This window comes from Sinocyclocheilus rhinocerous, unplaced genomic scaffold (assembly GCF_001515625.1).
Source record: "Sinocyclocheilus rhinocerous isolate Xijiao unplaced genomic scaffold, SAMN03320098_v1.1 scaffold185, whole genome shotgun sequence".
NCBI classification, from domain to species: domain Eukaryota; kingdom Metazoa; phylum Chordata; class Actinopteri; order Cypriniformes; family Cyprinidae; genus Sinocyclocheilus; species Sinocyclocheilus rhinocerous.
The window spans coordinates 1,281,033-1,293,086 of NW_015662163.1; the positions used below are offsets into that span (position 1 = coordinate 1,281,033).

The following is a 12,054-nucleotide window of genomic DNA, read 5'->3' on the forward strand; positions in this document are numbered from 1 at the left end:
TGAAATAAAGCGCATACATCCATAATAAAAAGTGCCTCACCTGGCTTCGGGGGGTGAACAAAGGCCTCCTGTAGTGAATCGATGCATTTTTGTAAGAAAAATATCCATATTCAAAACGTAATAATCCCTTTAATCTAGCTTGCGCCAACAGTTGTACACGGAAGCAGCTCCGGGAGGATGATGTAAGATGTCGGCTTTGCGCATGCGCTGGTGAGTCTCTTGAGAAAACCAACGTTTGTTAACAGGAGCAAAGGAAGCAAAGTTTCCTTACTTTAGCAAAGGAAAACCAGTCTCCTCTTGGCTTATATCGAAATCCTCCGACATTCTTCTTTACAAATCCTCGTTTTGTACTTCTAATTCTTGACCGTTGTTTTGTTTTGATCTCTCCCCTGCGCTTCCGCGTTCATCACTTCTGAGCGGCGCATGCGCAACGCCGACCTCCATACGTCATCCGCCCGGAGCTGCTTCCGTTTACAACAGTGAGCGCAAGCTAGATTAAATTGATTATTACGTTTTAAATATGGTTATTTTTCTTACAAAAACGCATCGATTCGCTACAGGAGGCCTTTGATCACCCCTCGGAGCCGTGTGAGACACTTTTTATTATGGATGTATGCGCTTTATTCAGAATATCAGAATGATTTCTGAAGGATCGTGTGACTGGAGTAATGATGCTAAATATTTAGCTTTGAAATCACAATAAATTACATTTTAAAATATATTCAAATAGAAAATAGTTATTTTAAATAGCCTAGTAAAAATATTTCAAAATTTTACTGTTTTGCTGTACTTTGGATCAAATAACTGCAGGTTTTGTGAACAGAAGAGACTTCTTTGTTTTCTGTGAAAACAACTGTTTTCATACAGCGATAGCTGGCCGCTTTTGTCCATATTAAGAATTTCCTCGTATGACTTTCTGCGCGAGAGCTCCCTCCGGCTTCGAGTATGAATGAAACATACACTGCACGGAAAAGCAGTCACCACTGTAATACCCAGGACTACATGATATTATTGTTGGATATAAATAAAAAACGTATAATACAACTGCTTGTCTGCTTTATAATGCTTTGTGTATGTGATTTTTGTGATCGTTGCATTTGATAACAAAACCAACTGACATTTTCTGTGTAATGCAATGACATGCATACACTTCAAGTTTTTGAGGATTAAGTGTCTATAGAATTTCTGGGTCCACTGTGTACTTGAGGTTTAAATAAAAGGTAGACACATTCTTGTCTATGGCAGGCAGGATTGTGGGTTCATGTTTGTGAGCTTGTTCTAGATCCATCTGTCTATTCGATTCGCATACATATCTATTCATCCCTCCATCTGTCCGCTACCTATGTGTTTCCTTCCATCCCAGCCATGCAAACAATCACTCTCGTCCCTTTCTGAAAGTGTCGGCGCATATTTCATCTCCTAAATTAAAGACTTGACTGCAGTCCCACACAAACAAACACAGCCTCTTGCATTCACACGGCAGAATTTGTGTATGTTGTACAAGGAACGCTGCGAAAAACGAACCCTTTGTTGATGGCACAAACAATCGTGCATGAACACCAATTAGCTTTCCTAATACAAATAAATCTAAGTATTTTTAAAGGACCAGTTCACCCAAAAATGAAAATTTGCTTGAAAATTTTGCTTGCATTACAAAAAGATGTAATGAATTTCTTTCTTCAGTAGAACATTAAAGATGATTTATAGCTGGATCCATAGTGATCCTTTGATTCACAAAAGGCAAACAGGAAACACAAAATTAATACCCATGGCTTCTAACAACATATTGAGGTCTTAAGAAGCGAAATGATGGGTCGTTGTAAGATGATTATTTTTGGGTGAGCTATTTCTTTAATAAATACATTTCTCTAAGAAAAGTTTGTAAAATACAGCCAAATGTTAATATGAGGGAATTTTTTGTATTGTGTTTTACCCTGTATTTTAAATTATGCATTGCATAGACTGCTGAATGGATGACATTTTTTTGTAGGCTCAAATCCACAAATGAGTATTTTAACACTCCAGTTAACATTATTCTGAAGTCAGTGGGGTTTTTGATTATTTATTTATTTATTTGGGGTTAAATGCCTGAAATAATGTCTGTGGTTAACACAATCTCAAGATATTTTCACATTTTATTCTACAACATAAAATACATCAGTAATACACATTGTGATTTTTAAAGCTTTTACTTGTCTTGAAAAAGGCGAGTGCTAAACAAGTGGCTAAATGGGACTACAGAGGATGTCGGGGACATTAATTATCATCGCATCAAACAGGTAAACTAATCTACAAACTAGTTCTCTTTTGTGTTTATAATTGTGATTTTGCAAACTATTCTAACTCAAACTTCCAAGGAAAAATGTTTTAAATACTGTAATGGTGGTGACGAAGTCATGTGACCGGTGTGTAGTTCGATTATTAGCTTGTATTTAGGCTTTAAAATTCATAAAAATTGTGTTCATTTGTGAAGATTATGATGAACAACATGTGTATGTATCATAAACTTTTGTTGGTCACAGAGCTTTTTTTTTTTTTGTTTGTTTTTTTTGCAATAATCCAAAAGTACTGGTCATTTTCTACCAGGACATTTTTCTATAAATGTTTTTTCTTAACAGTTCTTACAGCCAGTTTTTGTCACCTTATATTTCCAAGTAAAACTATTATGGGAATAATAATAATAATTAGTGCTGTCAAACGATTAATCGCATCCAAAATGAAAGTCTTTGTTTACATAATATATGTATGTGTGCTGTGTATATTTATTATGTAAAACTCAAATATTATGATTTTTAGGCACAGAACCAGTAATACATTCAATTAAAATATAAAAGCAATGTAGCTTACATGTAAAAATGAGAGCAACCAAAACTCATTATTCAAACTAGAGTGAAAGACAAAGACACAAATGCTTCTGTGTTCACAGCAAACATAGATATTTGGGAAAGCAATTGGTGTTTATGGAGGGTCTCTGGTGGGGCTGTGGGCATGTGTGGTTTTGGCTAATCCTCTGAGCAGGTGGCTACCGCTCCATGCACCTATTCCTGTGCCACACTCGGAGAGGGCCTCTCTGGGCAAGGCTGGCACTGGTGCTCAGGAACCTGGCCTGGCACAGCTTCTAACAGGCTGCTTTCTGCAATATTGTGAAACAAGGACACTCGGTGACGCACGCACTTTGGCCCTGGAACCTGGGCTTGGAACACACTCTGTTTACTTGGACTATCTAAGTAAGTGGCTTACTTGGCTTTTTTCTCACTTTAAAAGTTTAAGAAGTATACAATGCCTGATGAAGTTCACGTGACCAAAAGGTATTAAAATGTCATCATCTTTTGTTAAACTATTTGCTTCTATTATTCATATGCTCCTACTTAGGTGATTTATCAGGAGTTGTTGTGGCTTTTATATTTTGACTTCTAAAAAGGCAAGCATTCTTGCTTACATAACGCGCAATACATGACATACGAATGACATCATATTTAAATTAGATTGATTGCTATTTTATTGCAGCCTAGTCTCAAAGCTACAGAAATAAATGTGGAATTTAGCTGAAACTTGGTTTTAAAATTTTCATTTCACGGTATGTTTCCTCTTAGGTTTGAGTAGTTAGCAGTAACAGATGGTAAGACTGCCATCTTCTGGTGGATAGTGAAACTGCATCTGCAGGCAGCCATTATAAGATGGGTCAAATTGCATAAAATGGGTAGCAAATGGAGATTTATTTGCATTACTGAGACGACGCCTTCTGTTAAAGGTTAACTTTTAGCTCTTCTAAAATGATATTTGTCTCACCATTAAAATAAACTGAAATAAAACGAGTCTGCATGTTTTGGTTATTTGTTGTAAGGTGGTGATCATTGGTAGTGGCCACATAATTAAAATACATTATAATGTCATTATCATTGTCATGTTATCATGTCTGTTGATCCAGTGTGACCTACAGTGTCAGGAAATGAGAATTTGTTCAAATTAATGTACTTTAAAAATAATAATTTCTTAAATTGCCATGTTTAGCCCATAGATTCAATGCCACTCCATCAGAGAGCAGACTATTTAAAGTGTGTCATTAGTGATGCATGCTAAGTCTGACTCATTTCCTCGAATCGAATCTGTTGTTTCAAGAACCGATTCAAAAACTGTACTGTGTAATTTTATCATCACGTGGTTCAAATGTCACGGTATGGCATATTTCATAGTTTGAAACATTCCAGTAAAAATCCAATTTGACACGTATATCTGTTTTCTTACGTAGTTTCGATTAAGTTGTTTAATCAGGGCTGTTCAGTAATGAGTTGTTGACTCGAGAATCACTCTGAAGGATTCCGTTTTACGCAATTCACAGGAAAGAATCGACTCGAATGAACGATTCGCTATTTATCATAACATTGTATTAGGCCCATGTGCTCAGTTTTCAGATATTTGGATTATCTTGAATCGTTCGAATTGTTACCGAGGGAGAAACGATATTGTCCACAAAGGTAATATACCATTGTTTATAAGTAATGATGTATATTAGGCAGTTTAATTCGTTATTATAGTACAAGCATAGACTGTATCGTCGCAAACCAGTCTCAAGAAGTTTCCCATGTGACAGTCGAACAATGCATTCAGTAACACTCCCGAAAATAGCCTGAAAATAAGTCTGAACTGAAAGCATTTTAATAGAAATATAAGACTGCAAGCCATATACTTAAGCATAAATATGTACCGTTAGTGAGAACACAACTGATTGACTGGCCTTACCTCAGCATCGCCTTAGAAACCAGCCGACGACGACGCGCAAAAACGGCAGACATCGTTTGTGGCAGTTGATTAATGGTGACAATTTTGTTCGTTTCCTCATTAAAATATCTACATTGGACCAATGGACAACTCAAGTCTAACCTACTCCTGATGAACCTTGTGTTTACTTTCTAGGTATATATAACGTTACCTCTCGTGTTGTCAATGTTTAATGTGTCTCGTGACCTTTTACCCTTTTACTCGTAAAATAAATTGACTAAATACTAGTGAAATACCAATATATCGGCAAGGACGATAAAACAGACAATGCTTGGCCATGATGAGACTATGGGCATTGGAGATAAATAGATATATATTTTATTTTAGCCTATGTCTCATATACCATAATTAAATATTCATAAATTATTTAACATTTATTTGGATCTATCTATACTGTATCTTCACAAGTCATCAGACCACACCAGAGGTTTAAAACCAAACTTTTTTTTTAATACTAACAAAGAATCATCTCAACTACTTGTACATGGCTACCATGAATATTTGTACAAAAATGCAGTAAAAATATTATTGATTAATATATACAGATATGTCTCCTTAGTGTCGGCAGGCAGGACGCACATGTAGATGACAAGATCACCAATGGTCTTGCACGAGTATACACAATACAGATATTGTTTCCCAACATCAGTGACACTAACTTCAGATCAAAGACTTTAAGAACATAGATAATATCATGTCTTCAGGAGTACATGAAAAATAAAAGGAAATACAGTTACTGAATGATACTGTGTACAGTCGTGTGAATAAGAAAGTGCAATACAGAACAATACAAAAATCTTAAATTACATGACGGTAAGGAAGGCTGGCAGCGTGTGAGACTGCTATAGATTTTTGACGTGTCGTGAGGAAAGAATATGGGAAGAGCTGATTGGCCAAGCAGGCAATAATGAATTGGAAGGGAAAGTCCAAGGCAGTGGACGGTTGGTTGGTATCGGTTTTGATATATTGCTCTCGTCCCATTCGTTTATACATTTATCCTATTGACATGTACTGATCCTGTGCCTCTTTTTTTCAGAGAAGCGGACCAGAGTGTGCACTGCTAACTAAATCAAATAAGGTGTGAGGCTGCGGTAGCATAAGGAAACATCTGTGTGTCACAATGCAGACGGTGATGTCAAAAGAGAGCAGTAAGTACCCTGTTTCCAGAACAGTGAAAGAGTCACTGCTTCACGGGGATGGGGTGTATTATTTCTACATTCTTTCAGGCTAATGGACACAGACAGACAAGTCGCAAACCAACAGCATTTAGTTCAAAGAACAATCCAATTCAACAGAGATTTGAGGAAAAACAGTTGTGGCTACCACCCTTAGCAAGTCGTGAACACTGAACAACAGATGTTTAAGCCTGATAACCTCCTTAAATTTACAACATACTCGTACAATAATACTTCAACATAGGGCATCAGTCAAGTATCACAGTAATGACACATCACAGTGTTGATGGACTGTCCGGGATGAGCGTCATTTATATATTTTGGAAGAAATAATATAACCATTATACCATAACCAATTAATGCTTTCTCATAGTGCATTTGCCAACTACTCGGGTATAGTGCCTTTGTGACTCAAATCTACGGATATGGTTTGTGCATGCCTTGATGTTATGAACTTTGGATATATAAAGAGATGTTTTTTATTTTTTAGCTAAATAATCCGTAAATGAGTTAGGCACACCAAAAAGATACTGACTGAATAAGAACGGTCGACATTACCCTCGTAACATTTGCTTTTTGTTACCCACTGTGTAATAGCACTTGGAAGATCTGTCTCAGTAGCATCCTATCCAAAATGAATTTGTGTGCGAATGAACTCTCACAGACAACGAGGAGAGCTATGGATTTGGGACAACTACATTAAATTCTAGAAACGAGTAACCATGCATAATACGGATTTCATTAAATGACATCTGATTACCCACTGATGTCATTAATCTGTAGTGGGAGCTTACAGAAAAAAAGTTAGGTTTAAGGTTTCCGTCTCGAAAAGGGCACAAGCACGACAAAAAATATTCACATTGAGGAAGCAACTCATATAGGTTCCATTGAAAGGTGCGATCAAAATGTCAGCTTATCATTCGGAAAAGCATCGTTTTTCTGTAAGAACACTGTTGGCGAGACACATAGACAATTATACACAGCGGGAAATAATAACGTACAGTTTGCTACCAGAACATGCACTGGCCTGAAGAGAACGATTCTTGCGGTCTGCACTTTTTGCTATGCAAAAGTGAACTGTTTTTGCCATATTAGGGTTAATTGACAGAAATTTGTTAGGCAAGATATATTTCTAGGGTTGCCACATGCAGCGCTGGTGTTTAGCCACATTTAGTGGCTAGCATGCCCTTATGAAGAACGTAATATTATTAATGGCTTGCTGGGTACAAATGGTACATAGTTGTGGTGCAAGAGCAAAGCCAAGTGGCCAGCTATCAGCCAGTAGGCACATCTGACACTATTCATGTGCCACGGCCCAGGAGCCAATCAGAAATGTAGGTGAGAGCAGGGACGGGTACATGCTGCCTCTAACTGGTGATCAGATGACATTACAACAGAGTCAGATTGGGAAAGAGTTACAGAGAGCGGCCATATTTAACACAGAATATTGCAACATAAAAAAAAATTGTGTGACAGCACATTGAGTATTGTATACATGTGTGTGCTGAACGAGAAACACAGATCAGAGTCCCTCAGACCCTGCTTGTGTGTTTAATAAGGTTCTGAAGGAGGGTGGCAGAGGTCCTGTGAAGGAGATGGTGGAGGGGATAAATCCTCCTGACTCTGTGTGGAGCTGTAGAGTTCAGTGTGAGACTGGCAGGTCTGGGCGTCGGGTCTGGATGATTTTTGGTTTAGGGTTGTTATTTGGTTCCTCCTCCTCATCTGTGTCGCTGTCACAGACGTGGACCACCACGCTGGGCGTAGACTCTGTGCCTGCATGTAGCTCAAACTTCTCACCTGTATGTGTAGAAGAGAAGAATCTGTCAGCTTGAGAGTTTCTCGTTAGTATATCGAATACCGATAATATTTTCACAGAGGTTTTGCTGGAGATATAAAATAAAGCAAAATTGGGAATATTACAGTGATTTGCAGTTATTGGACTCGTTATTTGGCCATTGTTTCACAGTTCTTCTTTGTTTTATATTTTCTGTTTTTAAAATTTGTTGGTTTTGAATTACAATGTGGCTTTGCAAGTCAAATTTGGTAAGTTTGATTAATTTCCTCTAATCAGTTCTAACTTTCAAATGCCACTGAATTAAATCAAAACTGATTTGTTCACGAATACTTTTTTTATACATTAAAATGATTTTAGTAAGGTGGTAAGATTTTTGAAAGAAGTCGCTTATGTTCACCAAGGCTGTATTTATTTGATCAGAAATACAGTAAGAATAGTAAAATATTGTGAAATATTATTAGAATGTAAAATGAATGCTTTCTATTTAAATACATCTTTAAATGTAATTTATTCTTGTCATGGCAAAACATAATTTTTGTTGAAAACTAATGTGCTGTTGTTGTGGAAACTATGAAACATTTTTTGGGGGATTCTTTGATGAATAGAAAATTCATTTGCAGAAAGTGCATGAATAGAAGCAGCATTTGAAATATAAATCTTCAAAAACTTTTTGAACGTTAGTGTAGGTATAATATTGCTGTTCATTATTATATTGGTGTGTATAAATGAAAATGATAAATTATAGCTAGAAAAAAGTACATTTTTACAGTATTTTTGCATCAAACCTTTTTATTCTAATTGGCTTGTACAGTTGCTTATACTGCATTGTATTCAACGTCCTACGTTGAAGAAAATATGATTTTCAAATTTCCCATTAAAGGGGTCATATGATGCTTTTTTAAAGATCATTATTCTGTGTATTTGGTGTAACAGAATATGTTGACATGCTTTAATACTGTATTAATTTCTCCTGCAATACTAAAAATCAGGCCTAGAGGGCACTCTCTCTCTCCAGAACTCAATGTGAGAAGAGTGAGGATATTTTAGGCTGGCTATAATTGCGGTTTGCCAGAGAAAACCTGCAATGATCCATAGCATTACAAGCATTAAACTTATACACAGAATCCATTAGGGAACGGTGCTCTATATCCAGTGCTGAAAATCCCTATAACACTACCAGAATGGAAACCTAGAAATCCACAGAGCCTGTCAATCAGAGTGGTCTGGAGGGGTTTCCACACTTCAGGTAATTAAAACTAGAACTGCACACATTCACAAGAGATAAGCTGCTTTTCTACATCTCTTCATCCCTGTTGCACGAGGACCGGAAGACAGTAAATATTTGATGCGCTGGACGAATACACTGTGTGAATGTTTGCAGGATGGAACAGAGCAGGAAGCGGAATCAAAGTTTACCACTGTGCCGCATGAGTGTGCAGTGCATTGTGGTCACCCAGAGGATCCAGCACACTCTAAAGACCCTCTTATCTTATTTTTTTTTCTGGAAGTCTCTGGCTTATGCTGTATTTCTTTTCCCTGGCCTAGTCCCATTTTTTTCCTTGTGTTTTTATCCTATGCACTCATATTTTCTCACACACAAGCAAACGCACATCCAAACTTTTTATCTTCTCACTGTTTTGACCTAATTCCTCTATCAGTTATTATCTTATGTTTTATTCATGCAAAACGCACTCGTTCAAACAATTCCTCAGCTATGTTTCTACAAATTTACAATCTCTCGCATTCCTCTTCTCCTGCATAGCCTCCTGAGGGCTCAGCCTCTCTCTGAAACCTGGGCATGACGTCAATGCTGCATACTGACGTCAAGGGTCAGACAGCCGAAAAGAGAAAGTGCGAGCAATCAAGCTCATTATGAAACCTTAAAGTCTTCCTAGACCATAAGAAACCTCACGAGAGGATAAAAACATAAGGTTGAGGAGTGTATGTGGTAATGTTACATAGCCCTCCTTAATAAAGCAGCAAAAGCGAGTCTTTATTAAAACAGCAGTGATCTCATTGGTATGCAGAGCACATCTCTCCAGCTCTCCTCCAATTCATAGGCGCTGCTCATCCAGAGCCATGCGTGTGTGCATGACAGCCGTGCACCACTGAAAACCCACCAGCTGAGAAGGAGAGAGGTGCTGAGCGAGTGAAAGGCCAGATGGATTTCGTCCGGTTAGTGTAGGTTCAGTGGGCCAGCACAGGGAAAATATGTGGGGTATTTTTAGAGCATTCTTTCGAAAGGGGCAAAACACTTCACTTCCCTTCATCCTTTTAAAGTCCTCCTCTCCAAAAACACAAATGACAATTTCTGCATTCCTTAGCAACCGTCCCAAAAATAAACCCCCTCTTCTGATTGAAAAAAATTAACCCTTTATGGTAAGAATGCCATACAAGCTGGAGTGTACAGGGGGACAGATCCAATCTGATAAGCACAGCTGCAGACTGAATAACAGCCAGTGAATGGATAATGACTCACGCAAATTGCCGTGTATTTGGTGTCAGCCATCTGCCACCGTGATTGAAAATACCCTCAAATAAATAGTATAAAGTGAGGAGCTATGCTGTACAGTACTTTGATCCGTTGACATTATGCATGTTTCAAACCTCTGTAGTGGCACTATAACCTTACAGAGAAGCTGGATTTCCACTCATTTTAAAGAGCACTGCAAAATTGTGCAAAAATTGTACCTTTAGCTATTCACAGAGGCAGTACCCTCAAAGACACACATTTGTAACTTATTTATCCATAAAGAATGAATACTAGTTGCAATTGCTAACATGAACAATAGTTTTTAGTCAGCATTTATTAAAGGGGACATTAGATGCAAAATTCACTTTTGTATGGTGTTTGAACATAAATGTGTATTGGCAGTGTGTGTACACAACCACCCTATAATTATAAAAATCCATCCAGTGGTTTATTTAACATCCCCATAAATCATAACCTTTTTCTCAGATCAAGCCGTTCACAGATTCTTGGCAGAGTGATGTTGTTTTGGCAGGCCCCTCCCACGATTGTTGATTGACACTGGCATTTTAGCACAGACCCGCCCTGAGTGAGCTGTGAACAGTCCGCCATTGTTTCGAAGAATGTCTCCTAAGCGATTGAGGTGTTTTGTTGCTGGATGAAATAATTAGCAGTCGTTATTTACTCCTGACATCTGAGCCCAGTGAAGACCCAGTGGATCACTTTTGTTTTTGAAGGGAATGCACCTCCGATCTACCTAAATGCGTTTTTGTTTGCGCAAATCATTCGTGATTCACCTACAGAAGCAGTGAGTATAAGTTTTTTTTATGAATCTTTGCAAAATGCCTTTCCTAATAATGTTCTAGTTAGCAAGTTCCGTGCCTAAAGTTTACAGTCTCATGAGAACAGCTTGTCACCTCACGGAAGAGAGGGGAGGGGTGAGCAGAGGTCATTAGCATTTAAAGGGACATGCACTGAAACGGGTCGCTGTGAACAGCGCTGTTTTTGACAGGGTAAAAAGGGTGTTGTTTTACACTACCACTGAGAAATTTTAACCAAAGTATGTTATAGATTTTTCACAAAGACCCTAAAAAATCATACCGACTTGAAGAAAATGGGCATCTGATGTCCCCTTTAATGTTACTTTCTACGTATTAAAATTTATTTGCACCATTTAATGATTATGAACAAACATGAATTAACAGTGAACATATTTGAAGTTGGAGTCGGAAATCTCTTTTCCATTTATTTGATGAAAAATACTGTAAAACTGTTATATTGTAAATTATCCATTTTAAATAACTTTTTCATTCCTGTGAAAACTTGAAGAAAACAAACTTGTGCTGCTTAATATTTTTGTGGAAAATGTGATGCATTTTTTTCTTTTTTTTTGATGAACAGAAAGTTTAAAGGTGACATATCATGAAAATCTGACTTTTCCAGGTTTTAAGTGCTATAGTTGACACCCATGGCACCGTCATTTGATTTCGCAAACAACAACGGTGAACCAGTTCTAATGCCATGGCGAAAGTTTGAGCAAAACATGCTAACTGTTCTGTCTTTGGCAGCACAGACGAACACAGAACACTATTTAGAGTCCAGCCTCAGAGGAGACAACAGAGCAGTGGATTTATTGATTTATTTACTGTATATTGCTTGTCTCCTTTAAAGAAAAGCCTTTATTTGACATGGAAATCTTATCACATTGCTGTCACTTTTGATCAAATCAATGCAGCCTTTCTGAATAAAAGTAATAATTTCTTTTAAAAAAACTTGCTGACCCCAAACTTTTAAGGCCTTTCCACACTGAGCGCGAAAAAGCGAAACGAATATCG

At 37.5% G+C, this 12,054-nt stretch overlaps 1 protein-coding gene across 3 annotated transcripts in view; it reads right to left on the reverse strand.

Moving 5' to 3' along the window:
* Positions 1-6,581: 6,581 nt before the first annotated feature.
* rcan2 (regulator of calcineurin 2) overlaps positions 6,582-12,054 on the reverse strand; it is an 84,375-nt gene continuing 78,902 nt past the window's right edge. For all 3 annotated transcript variants that reach the window (XM_016537547.1, XM_016537549.1, XM_016537548.1), the window contains one exon: positions 6,582-7,751. In XM_016537547.1, coding sequence (XP_016393033.1) covers positions 7,597-7,751 — 155 coding nt within the window. In that variant the 3' untranslated portion in view covers positions 6,582-7,596. The remainder of the gene's footprint in view (positions 7,752-12,054) is intronic.